The sequence below is a fragment of the Numenius arquata genome, chromosome 6, assembly GCF_964106895.1.
Source record: "Numenius arquata chromosome 6, bNumArq3.hap1.1, whole genome shotgun sequence".
Classification (NCBI taxonomy): domain Eukaryota; kingdom Metazoa; phylum Chordata; class Aves; order Charadriiformes; family Scolopacidae; genus Numenius; species Numenius arquata.
Genome location: NC_133581.1, coordinates 56167920 through 56181312, shown reverse-complemented (window position 1 = coordinate 56181312; position 13393 = coordinate 56167920). Strand labels below are relative to the sequence as shown.

Genomic DNA, 13393 nt, shown 5'->3' with positions numbered 1-13393 from the left:
CCAACAAAGCGGCCGGTCAGAAGAGTGTCTCGGCGTGTATCTGCGTTTCTATTTCCAGGCTCTCAGCGCATCATCACACGATTTCACGCCGTTTGCCCGACGGGGCCGCGTTGTGTGTGCCTTGGCCGGCATTCAAGGGAAAGCGGATCTGCTCGGGGGAGGTTAGCTGTCTCCTTCCCTCCAGGCTTTCCTCCATCCAGCTGAATTCGCCTCCCACTGTTTTTTCTAGACGGGCGCCGCGTCCCTCCCACGAACCCGGCGGGAAGCGACGGGGACGGGCGCTGCGGCATGCAGATGGGGAGCGTGTCCCACCCCCGCCCTCTGTGGCCCCCACGGCTCGATCCACGCCGCGCGACCACCGTGAAACAAGCTAATCGCGCCCATAGGTCACTTCTGCCCCTGCCCTGAGGCTGAGGACTGAGCCCTGCCACTGCGGTTTTGCATTTGAACGGCTCATCAGGCTTCTTATTTCTATATCGTATTTTTTTATAAGTCCTCGGCAGCCACCGAGGGTGGGCAAAGCCCGACTGCAGCTTCGCGGGGGGGTGGGGCCGCCCCATGAAAGGCTGCGAGGAGGCGTTTGTCCCGCGGAGGGGACCGCGGAGCTGCCGCCGGGCCGTGCCCAGCCGATGTCCTCAGCCCTCTTCCGGGGGGGGGGCCGGGGCCCCGGGTCTGTTGGCTGCTGCTTTCGGCAGATGAGGCGGCGCTCGGCGGGGACGGGAGACGGCGGATAAATAAACGCGCCGTGTTTGGTCTGTTCTTCCCCTCTCCCAGCTGGAATCGTTTCAGCCGCCCGAGGGGATACTCCTTGGGTTAGTACAACGCAAAACGGTGCTAAAAAAAATATCTTCCCCACGCCTCATCCCGACTCTTGTTCATGGACCGATCGTGTGGGGCTGCCCGCGTTACCCCAGCCAAGCTCACGCCATCACCTTGGTGTATCCCATCCACCGTGCCCAGGAGAGGCAAAAGAAAACGAACCGAAAAAACCCACCACCACCACCACCCAAAAAAAAAAACAAAAACAAAAACAAAAAACCACCACCACCCAAAAAAAAACCCCACAACAAAAACCAACCCGGAGATCCCATACCCTCAACGCACACACCCGCCAGCCTTCCCCGCCGAGCGCTCAGCCGAGGTGTGAAAAATCCCCCGTTGAGGGTAGGAAACCTGCCAATGACAAGTGGGAGAATTGGAGGTAGCACGGGAAAACAGCCCGGGGAAATAAAACAAATAACGACTTAAATTCCTTCCAGGTTTAAAGAGAGAGGGAAGAGGGGGGGAAATAAAGAAGGAAAAGCGGGGAGGGAGCTCTCGACAGGCTCTGCGGATGTCCTGGGAGGATTCACTTTGTCTGCGGATAGAAGGGACGCTGGTGGCTTTGGTGGCGGATGGAGGGGGGTGGTTGTTGGTCATCCACATGCCACCCAAGATGTTATTCACTGCTAACAATTACCATTATCTGTCCCCACTTTTGGCTAATCAGACAGAATATGTAATGATGAAGCCTGTTTCCTGCTGTCTTTGGGAGGTAACGGGTTATTCTCTCATGGGGGTGGCGGGAGGGGGGGTTACACCTACTCCCATTAGGGCTTTAGCACTTGACTAATTCAGGTACTTAGCATCCTATAGACAGGGACGGTTTGAAAGCAGGCAGTGTTTGCAGTGGGGAGGACTGTTTATATAAACAGGACACCTCTGTAAACGACACTAATATTTGGGGTTAGGTGGCGATGGAAGGGAAGGTCCTCTTGAGCCAAGAGATTCCCCAGTAACTGGGCGCAGTCCTTTCCTCGCAGCTTTTAAGGGAGGGGGTTCGGGGCTTTGGGACGATATTTTTTTGGGGAGTGTGTGCACAACCTACCATGGCCACATCTGGCAGGATCAGTTTTACAGTGAGGAGCATTTTGGATTTACCAGAGCAGGATGCTAATAGCATAAAGCAAGCCTCTGACCATCACCACTCGGCGGAGAACTACATCGGCTCGCCGTACCGAGGGTGGACAGAAACAGACAGAAATCACTATCCCTGTGAGTATGAAACGGACAGGAATTCGCCGTCTCCGCACAGCTACCTTTTATTTGTTTCCCCACTTCCTTTGGGGAAGATGCGAAGAAGGGAATCGCCAGCGTGCGTAGCCTACAGGATCGGGGGGATCCAGGCTGGGAATTTTATAGAATATTACTGAAATGCAACAATGAAACAGCAGGAACAACCCGGCCACGAGCTTAAGAGAGAAAGGATTTATTCTTTTTCCCGTAGGTGCATGTTCCCAGCTATGGCAGAAAGCAAAATCTCAGGCTGTGTCCGCCCTTCTCTCTGCGCTTATCGTTTAAGCTCGCTTCCCGGATTCTTTTTTTATTTTTTTTTTTTTTCCCGTATCAATGTTGCAAGAAATCCTGCCTTTTTGTGCTGGAGGGGTTTCAGGTCACCCCACGCACGGCAGAGGAAAGCTAAGCACACCCCCCGTGCCTCGTCTCGCCTCCCCGCGCTGCCGCGAAACGCGCCCTGGGCGCCACCGCCTAGACCCACGCACTCGCCATCGCGGCGAGCAGGCTCCCGCTCACAAGCCCAGCTATGTAGCACATCGGTCTTACCTCACACATATAGAGTGTGCCGCAGATATACGGCGTTCAACCCGTACCTGTGTGTGAGGAGTGGGAGACCGTCCTTTGAATGGATGCGGGAACCCCGTGGGGATGAGTTAGATATTAAGGTAATGGAGGCTGGAGAGAAGCAGTAACGAAAGGACTGGGCAGCCCCATACTATGTTTTAGCACCGAGCGAGAGCACAGACCCTACCAGCCCGCAAGCCCCCGGGCTGTGTGCGGCGGAGCGGCCGTGGCCGTGCGGAGATTGAGGCCGGGGAAGAGCCGTTCCCCGCGGGGGGGGGAAACCTACTCCGTCCCGTAGGTTGGGTTTAGTGTATTCGGAGGGGGGTTAGCTCACATCTCTTGTTGACTGTTGGGATTAATCCGGCCCGGTAAACAGCCGGGGCTCTCCCGACGGGAGGTGATTCGGCTCTCGACGGCCCGCCGCCTCCCCCGCGCCTCGTCCCCGTCCCCGGCCGCCCCCTCTCTCTAACCCCCTCGCTGTCCCCAGCTTCCGACGAGAGCGGCCCGGAGCTGAGCCTGCCCGACTCCACCCAAAGGCCGCTCCCCTCCCGCGGGTCGGAGGCCGAGGAGAAGAAGAAGAAGCGGCGGGTGCTCTTCTCCAAGGCGCAGACGCTGGAGCTGGAGCGGCGGTTCCGGCAGCAGCGGTACCTCTCGGCGCCGGAGCGGGAGCAGCTGGCCCGGCTCCTCAGCCTCACCCCCACCCAGGTGAAGATCTGGTTCCAAAACCACCGCTACAAGATGAAGCGGGCGCGGAGCGAGGGCCCCGGCAGCCCCCCGCCGCGCCCGCCCGCCCTGCTGCGCCGGGTGGTGGTGCCGGTGCTGGTGCGGGACGGGGAGCCCTGCCGCGGCTGCCCCGCCAGCCCCCCGCCGCCCACCGCCCGCCCCAAGCTGGGCTGCGCCTTGGCGGGCTGCAGCGCCCAGGCTGCCCTCGCCCTGCAGGGCTACCGGGCCTGCCCGCCCGCCTCCGCCGCCGCCCTCGGTGTCTTCCCTGCTTACCAGCACTTAGCGCACCCCGCCGTCGTCTCCTGGGGATGGTGACAGAGGCGACTCGCCCTCCAGGGCCGGACTCATCCCACGGGCGCGGGGTGTCCCCCCCTCACCCCCGGCCCCGGGCTCCTGGTGCGGGGAAGGCACCGGGGCTCTGCCGGATTCGGGCGGGCCGGGCGGCGGAGCGCGGCTGCGGGGCTGCGGAGGGGCAGCGCGGCCGGCAGACCGGGACGAAGCTCGCCTGGGTCGCCCGCCCCTCCGCCGGTCTCACCCCAGGGTGCGGGTGCCGGGTGCGCCTCTATTTTTTGTCAAACCTGCGCTCCTCCTGCTCCTTTCCGAGAGGTTCCTTGTTAAAAAATAATAATAACCCTAGCGACCTAGTTTATTTTAAAATAGCTGATTCTTCCAGTGACTAATAAAATGATTTTTGGCAAACAACTTTTTTGCCCGGCGGATGTTTTTTTTTTTTTTTTTTGACGATTGGGGCTTTTTTGTAGGGTTACCTCCTGTGCCATAAGAGCTTAAATGATTCTCTTGATCGCGCCGGCGGAATTTCACTTATCAAATTCGTTAATTTTACCCACGGGCGCCGGTAAACGGCGAATAAAGTTTGCTGCAAGCATCTCACTGTAAACCTGGTTATATTTCCTACCGGAAGGGTGAGCCCGGAGCCCACCGTCTCTGCAGGCTCCCCTGCTTTTCGTTTTAGGCGGCGATGCCCGGCGCTGGCCGAGGCCCCGGAGGCTCCGGTGCGGGTTTTCCTCCGCCCAGCCCGGCCGGCGGGCGCAGCGCGGGGCCGCGGTTCGTTGCTGTCTCTTTCAGAGCCGCTAAGGCAGGATCCGGGGTTAAGCCAATCTTCCCGTTAGTATGTGCCTGTTCCAAAGATCAACTGGGGAAGGGTAGCCAAGAGGAAATAATGATGTCTTTTACGCCCCGAAAATTATGTTTTGAAACGCTTTGTAGAACTATTGATTTTATTAGTTGGAGGGAGAAAAAAAATCATGGAATTGTTCTAGCAACGGCCAATGGGGAAAAACCCTCAAAAGCCCCCAAACCCAGGTCTCTTTGAAATATAGGCAAGACCGGCTGTCTCCATCCTTCCGACGGGAGCCGATGGTCAGGAATGCGGCGGGAATATTTGAGAGTGAAGATCCCATGGGGACTGATGCAGGCAACCTGCCCGCCGAGGAAAGGCAGTCGAGGCAAAAGGACCCGCAGAAGCTTTTTAGTGTTTGGTTTGGTGGTTGGTTTGTTTTATTTTTATTTTTTGTGTGTGTGTGCATGTTTGTTTGTTTGGGTTTATTTTAAATTATTATTCCCTGGAAGGAGGTCACTTCGGCCCAGATGTGCCCCTGGGATGTGTCGTGCCGCCTACACATCCTGGGCAACCCCCGGGAGTGGGACCGCGACGGTGGCGGCAGCATCGCGGGAAGGATGGAGCGACGTCAGTCCTGCCACCTGCATCCCCTTCCCTGCTTGGACCGGGCGCCATGTGCCAAGGGGGAGATGCAGCGCGGACTAGGCTTCTGTGATGTGCGGGAAGGAGCAGGGGGCATGCAGCCTCTGTGTCACCTGGGGTTTTTTTGTTGTTGTCTTTCCCCTCTTTCCCTTTATTTTTCCTCCTGCCATCCGAAACCTTTTTTCCTCTTTTTTTTTTTTTTTTTTTTTCCGTCTCAGCTGCTGGCCACCTTGTTTCCCATATGGATGGGGTTATCTTAGAAGAATCTCCCAGAAAATCGCTCCTTAAACCTCCTTTTGTCTTGGGAGTTGAAAAGAGCATTGTTGTGCATGAAAAGGACCTAGACAAAATCCGCACTGTTTCAATTCAGGACTGTTTAATCAGTCCCTAGTGACAATTTTATGGGTTTTAGGCGGTACAATAGTATCTTTTAAAACCTTGTGGCCTTCATGAAAACAAAGGGCTTGAATTTTATGGGCTTACAACTCCAATTAGAACAGTGCCAATGTGTATGGGAGATTATCAAATTTGTATCATAAAACCCCTTTATAATAAATGATTGCTGGAAGCTGGGGAGGGGCAGGGGGAGAAGGGACCCGAATTTCAAGCAATGGACTTTGTCGCATGTAGTCTTAAAATGCTGCTCTCCATTTTAACTCTTTGCGACCTAGCTAAGCAGCAGAATCAGCAGTGGAAATAGTGTGACATCGTCATTAGAAACGGAGACAAAGACAAAAGAAGACTCCGCCTCCTCAGCCCAAATCTGCCCTCCGTCAGGTTGCCGAGGGTTTTGCAGCATCCCACCCGGAAGGCTGCCTCCCCGGATCCTTGGTTATCTGGGCTACTCTCCTGTCCTGGAGCCCACACATGGCCATGGAAACGTCTGTAGAATAGGTGGTCTTCATTATCCTACTGCTTTTACCGGTTATTGGTTGTACAGACAATGACAGAGGTGCTAGGGTGTCCCTTCCCAGGCACCGGCTGCAGTGATTTCCTCCAGGCACAGGCTGAAATGTCCCACGCTGAAGATTTCTTCATGCAAAATGTGAGGTTTGTAAGTGTTTCCTTTTACCAAGCCCAGGGAATGGGAAAGGTGCGATTCCTGGGTGCTGGCAAAAACTAAAGTCATGCTTTTGCAGGCTGAGGGGAAGTCACCGCAACAGGGGTGCAGGGAGGATGATAGAGTCAGGTTCAAGTACTGAGAAAAGCAACCCTCTTGACTTGGTACATCCAAGTAGAAAGAAGAATGTACGAGTTAATTAAATAGACTAAGATTTATAATAAAAAGTCTTGTGAAGAAGATAGGGTGGGGCTGAACTTATTCTTTTTCCTGATAGAAACAAATTAATCCATCTAAACTTTAAGTGTATTTAGCAAGGAAAATTGATTTTTTAACTTTATCAGTGGTTAAGCCGCATCTAGGAGATATGTCTTAACAAATGTCGTTGATAACAGCTTCGAGGCAAAAGGAACTTACTGTCTTTCCGTGTATTTTCTGTTACTTTGGCTTGGTTTTTAATAAGGCATAAAATCATCTCCATTGTTGGTTTGTTGGTTTTTTTTCCTCCTCGAAGAGGTGAATGCACACACAGTCTCTGCCTTTTCTCCCTCTCTTTTGCCTCACCAGGTCTCACTGTTACTTTCACCCTGCAAACAGGCCTGTGATTTCACTGAACCTAATGAATAAACATGCCTAAATGCCATCTTCAGCTAATGAAAAGCATTGCTAACATCTTCAAACATCTTCCCTGGTGCTTTATTCTTAGTCAGTAAAGAAACTATTGACTTTGCAAAGGCCCAGCCCTGTTTCGGTGTGGGCCCCTGGGCACATGTTTGTTAGAACTAAAGTATTAAAGCCAATCACTAGACTGCATCCAAAAAATGGACAATAGTTCCGAAAGACCATATCATCCAGATTCTTTGCAATAATTTATGAACGAGTGTGCCCCTGCCAATGCATGTCATTAATCTTTGGATGTACACACTATACATTTTACAAATTTCAAAAGATGAAAAAAGTCACTTGGCAGAACTCTGCCATGCACCAAAATAAATTCTCTTGTCACTGACTTAGGAAAGGCTCCTGGCAGCCTCGCAGTATGTACGTCTGGGTTAATAACCCATCTGGACTATGCTGTTAACTATGCGCAAGTCAGGACTGTGAAACCCTTTGGACTTTTCAGCCCCTCCTACCTCATAGCACTCACAGGAGTAAGCCTTCCACCCCTGGTCAAAGCTCAGCTGATGCTGGAAGGGACAGTGACCTCACTTTGCTTTCAAAAACCAGTGATGCCCACTGCAATCTATAGAGGAGCACAGGCCTGGATCTCCCTGTACTTGGTGCCCTTCATAAGCCACAGTTCATTCATGAAGATACTGTCTTACTGGACTCAAATGACTGGTACCTGCTGCTTCTTGAGAAGATAGGAACAGCTAGGATACAAGGAATAGCAGTTTCTGAGCCTCAGTAATAGCACTCAACCCTTTCTTCAAAAGCCTAGATAGCACATTTTCCTTTTCCTCAGCTAGTGGTTCCAACATTTGAACACTGGTCCAGTCCCATACATATTGGCCATCGGGTAGTGCAATCTTTCCAGAATTCCTGCCATGACCAAATAATTGCAAAGCAAAGACTCCACTCAATCTACTTGACATAAAAAAAAAAAAAATCAGACTAAGAGTCAAGTGCCACCAGCCTCAGCAATGACAGAAGGACCCCAGGCACCTCAGGTACCTTCCAGGAGGCTTCTAACTCATCTTAGTCAAAACAAACTTCCCGTGGGAAAGGAGGCAGTGGATGCAGAGTTGCCCATGTCAGAGAAGTTGCTTTATGCTCCTGAAGCATAAAGCTCTGCTCAAGTACCATGCAGGAATAGAGTAGCTCAGATCAGCAGTAACTAACATTATTAATATGATAAAAAAATCACCTACACATCTACAAGATTTAATAGCCATGAGAGATCTCTGCCTGCCACTAAGTGGAGATTACTGAGCTATGAGATCAGGATTACTTTTCATCTTGTTCAGGCTTACAATTGCATTCTAAAAAGTGAAGGCAATCAGCTCTCTAGGCTGAGGATGTTGGAGTTATGCCCATTTTCATCCTGTTCTCTCCAGTCCTCTTCTATTAAAAAGAGGTTATTAAGTGTGTTGGAAATGTACCCTCCAAAGATAGGTGTCCCAAGCAAAAATTTGGGCACCTTTCTCCAGAGCAGAGCTATACCTTTCTTTATATTCAGGACTAATATGGATAATGAGTCAATTTCAGACATCCACAGATCCCAAACTGCCTTCCTGAACAAAAGGAGACCAAATTATTTAGAGACAGTGTCATGTTAGTAACTTCTTCATAAGAATTTTCTCCACCTAATTCTTAAATTTGGGAGTTAGATATGCTCCTCAGAATAGGATAGAATTTGGATCTGTGTGAGGAATACTTTAAGAGAGAAAAGGAACAGAGAGAATTGGGAAAAAGATATAGACAAGCCAGTAGCAACAGAGAAAAGACTAAATCTCCTCACCACTTCTGGAACACGGAGGGTGCATTTCCATGGGACTGTCCATGCTGCTTTCAAGCAGTCAGTAAAATTCCTCAGGGGCACCTGACATGCAGGACAGTCCTGCTCACTAGGTCATAGTGTCCCTGAGAACAAAAATGATTTCTTGACATTCCCAACAGCTGCAGTATTTTGCTTTGCAGTATTCATTGGCAGGAAGCATCAGACTTTGCATGCTGGGAATGCAGTTTTCCTCTTACCTCCTTATTTTCCTGTTGCGGGTGGATGGGAGGTTTGGTACTAAGTTAATGACTTTATGATATTCAACACTAATAATGGTTTTACTAAATCATAAATATAGCTGCTTAAAAATATATAGAAAATATCAATCTGGAGAGAAAAAAAAAATCCTTATTTTTACAAAATAGATTGACCTATGAATTATATAGTTGAATTTTAGTATATTGGTGCTATATTGGGGTGTTTGCATGCCTTACCCCATATGCATTACATGTGTTTAAATAAATCACCTCTTTCTGTAGCTGTGATAAAAGGGCAATCGAGAAAATATACTACTGATACTTCTGCGTATCTGAATACTGTGGAAAATGACTGAAGATCACTGCCATCTGTTGTATTTTTGTTCAGACATGTGACTATTTGTGTTAACTGCTCTTTTCATAAAATCTGTATAAAGCCTTTTACTTCTTTTTTTTTTTTTTTTTTCCCTTCTACTACTGTTGTCTTTCTATAGCCATTCTTCAAGGTTTGTATCCTGTCCCGGGTATCTTCTACACCTATCCCATATGCTCATGATTTTCCAACATTGCCAGACAAAGTAAACTTCCATGAAAAAGCTGCATCCCAGCATGGAAAGGTGCCCAGTAGCTAGTGCAGTGCTTTTCTGGAAGCTGTTGATTTGTGTCTCTCTGTTGTTTGTGTGCATTCACGTAGAGCTCCTAATTGGACACATCTGCTCTCTGCAAAATACAGTATCATCCATGATGATTACTTTGCCATCGCACTTCAGAAAATGCATCTGCTGCTGCTAGCTGGGCACCAGTTGGGGGCTCCTCCTGATCTCTTCCGTTTCCCAGTTGCTTTCAGAGAGCACCATGTTATTCTGTGCTATTTGTGCATACAGTTAAAAGGCGGAGATGACTGCTTTTACTCAGCTCTTCCCTTTACGTCCCCCACATTGGCCCCAGGACACTGCACCAATGCTATTATTTGTGTCTTCATTGTTGAGGTTCTGCCTTGTTTCCTCTGTGCAGCATTTACCTGCCTTCTACTGAAGGTTGAGATTGCATTAATATTCTTCCCTTCCTCATCTTTTCTTTTTAACCCATTAATTTAGCCCTCCATTTTCTTCGCTGATGTCTAATAGCAATCTTGAGGAACTAATGTGTATGTTTGTGATTACTTTAACATTCGTCTATTCAAATTTGGCTACTGAAAACTAACTTCATCTGTGCTTCAGAATAACCTAGGGCTTATGGTTTTTGGCTTTGAGTACTTTAGTTTTAAATGTTCCTTTGGCAACAGAAAGTTGAATTTTGGGTGCACTGAAGTTTCAAGCCACTAGAGGAATACTGTTCTGCTGTCTACATTTTAAGAAAGATGTTGAAGTACTCAAGAGCCATCATGCAAGAGCCACAGGGAAGGTGAAGGCTTGACAAATCATCCTATGGAGTGAAGGTTGGGGTAGGTGTCCTATCTATTTTAGCTTACTAAAGAGACGGAAGAAGCAACCCAAGTTAACGCACTCACACAGTAAATATAAAATTCGTCGTAACAGGGTCTTCAGTTTAGCTGGCAAAGTTCAATGAGTCCCAATTGTTAGATAAAATCCAGCTTCAAATCTGCCCTGACTCCTAATCAGTGAGAATAATTAACCATTTTTACCACAGCTTGTGGCAAATTCCTTGACTTTGAAAAGCTTTAATGGGACATTTAAACAAAAATGTTCTATTTTAATCATAGGTGTTGACCTTGTGTTGAGAATTAATTCTAGGGATCCTCATGGCTCACATTGTATTAGAGATGACAGTGCTTGCTTGGTCAGAACAAGTCCTTTTGCCATTAAAGTCTGGACATCTAAATTTGCTACCCTGGTGGACTTCAGGTGCCAAAACAACCTCTTTCATCAATCCATGTAAATTATCACCACCCTTGGGCCACTTAAATTTCTGCTCATCATGAAAGAGCCAAATCATAGAGGTATCATAGAGGTGGTTTTGAACTGCACCAGCTATAGTTGGAAAGCTCATCAATGCTATGATTGCTTATGCCAGCTCACAGGGAACTGGCTTGTCTAGAAGAGTTGCTGAATTTGGGGTAGATGCAGCTGCAAGGGTAGTGGTGGAGCTAAACAAGAGCATGGGCTCTTCTCTGTTGCATGGCATAGCTCCACATCGCCCCTGCTAATGCCAGCAGGTACTGGGTCTCCTGGGCTCCTCGAGAAATCTATGCCCAGCCGCACATGACACTCTCTAGTTTCTATCAGCACCCACCTACCAGTTTGCATACAACCTAGGGCAGGAATGCTACCAAAAGATCAGATCTCTACCTCTCTCCCCAGCACATTTTCCCCTCTGCTATGGCTGAGGGGAAATCATCCAGGCTGTCTTAGGGCTCCTTTTGGTCACCGTCCTGCCTCCCTCTGGCACTGACTCCACAGAAAATGGGAGCTGCTAAGGACATCTTCAGACTAGGTTCCCAAGGGCACCTTGTAACAGCTGGGAAAAAGAGCTAAGAAATCAGAAGGCTGAGGATATGTGTGTGTGACTCTCTCTGTTGCTTTTTCTTCCCCTTTCTCTTGCTTTCTCTCTCCACCATCAGGCTATGCCTGCTATAGAATCAGGCCAGTAGCTGCTCCTAACAGCTTCACTTTGCATTTTTCGCTATTGTCACTGTACCAGCCAATCATGTAAAAAATGATATATTGACTTGGCAGGTGCTTCTGTTTTGAACATGATTAAATAACTTTTTATTGTCATCTTCAAAGCATTTTTATGGTCATTTACTGAGTGAAAGGGGCTCTGATTTTGTGAGCATCTGCCAGAATATGTTTGATCCTGTCATCATTTCTTCAGAAAATCACGCGCCTGTAGCTAGAGTGCAAGATACGGTAAGTGCATGAATTGTCCATTGCACTCTGCACTTACAACACTGCCTTCATTGTCAATGATAACAACAGCAGGGGAGAGATCTTGGGAGTTAAGCTACCTGCTGTTTTCTCCTTGATGTTTGAGCTCTTGGATGCTGTATGAGTCTCAGAGATGCGGAGAGCAGCTTCTTTGTTGATGCCCTATTTTATTGGTTATTTAAACATGGTATGCTGTTTGTAATTAGAGCAGGCTAGAAAGAAGGATTTCCATTTCACAGGAGATGCTGGGTGTTTTGTTGTGTATCAGCACGGCAGTATTACAGCACTAATGGAGACCTGGGTCAGGCTTTGCTGCTGCTCATGGAGGTGCTCTGCAGACCTCCACTGGGCACTCAATTTTAAGTTCCCATCCTGTTCCCACATATTGAGCAGAATTCACACATACCCCTCAAATGTCCCAATTGCACTGAATCAGCACTTTCTTATGGAAAACCAGTTAGAGCACTCCCTGTCAGCATTATTTATCTATGCAGCAGCCTTCACTGACCTTCATCTGGGCTTACAGTCCCTGTGCACATCAAAATAGAAGTACTTCTTGCTAGCTGAGTTAGGCTAGTAATATTGTGTGGATGAAGCAATGAGAGTTACAAGTAGCACATCTTTGTTTAAATTTAGCAGTAACCAGCTGGCCACATTCTGTAGGAAGCAGGAAGGGAGGATTCATAGGGAGGGAGGGATCTGACGGAAAATCAAGCAGAGGCTATAAAAACATTTCTCAAAAATGGCAGCATAATGAAAAAGGGATGCCAAGCAAAGAGCTTACTGATCATCTGTGTATCACTCTCATACTCCAGCTAGCTCAGCCGTCGGTTCGGAGGGGGCATGCAGGTGTTGGGAAGGATTGCTTCCCACACATGGTACTTTCTGCAGGATCCTAACAAAAGTTATTGGTACTTCATTACCACCCCCTGAGACAGGCTGTTAAACTACAAGGTGAAAAAGGCAAAAAGTTGAAGAGTATGAGAGTGTCAGTATTCCTGAGAACAACTAAAATGAGACTGACAGCAGAGGCCTGATTCTCAGAGGAAACCTATGGACTAACTGGTTGCATCTTTCCCTCATTTTCATACTTCTGTGTCCCTCAGGACTGCTGCTTCTCAACCATTGCTCTGCCATTTGTGTTTCCTTCAATGCTGGCTGTGCCACAACTGCCCTCCTCACCTTTCTGCTGAGACATTACCTTTCCTCTCAGAAAATTATCAATAAAGAAATGAAGTTCATAGAAAAGCAGTTCTCATGGAACAATTTGAAAGACAAAAGAGGCAGTAACAATAATGGTCTGATATTGCAAACAAAACAGCTTCTCACATCAGAACACAAAACTGTTTGCTTTCAGGACTTCTTTTTGGTTGGGAATGTCAAAGGAAGGAAACTGCAGCAGATATCTAACACTCCCATGAATATCTCTAATGAGGGAATATTTCTGGCTATATCAATATGTCTATTCTTATGAGTCTATGCCACTTTTTCAAGACCATGCCACACAAGTATCAAAAATCAGCAAATCAGATCTCAAAACTCATGAGGCCAGTGTAAAGAATGATGAGATTTAAAAAGAAAGGTATAACCTTTTTTTTTACCTCCCAGTTTATTTTTGAAGAACAATTTTATTACATTTTAAATGTTTTTGAATCTATTTTCTCTTTTCAAAAGAGCTTGTAA

General features: G+C 48.2%; 1 protein-coding gene across 1 annotated transcript; it reads left to right on the top strand.

The window, feature by feature from the left end:
* Positions 1-1868: 1868 nt before the first annotated feature.
* On the top strand, positions 1869-3657 carry NKX2-8 (NK2 homeobox 8). The gene is made up of 2 exons (XM_074149906.1): positions 1869-2034; positions 3107-3657. The coding sequence occupies exons 1-2, from the start codon at positions 1869-1871 to the stop codon at positions 3655-3657; spliced, it is 717 nt and encodes a 238-aa protein (XP_074006007.1).
* Positions 3658-13393: the final 9736 nt, after the last annotated feature.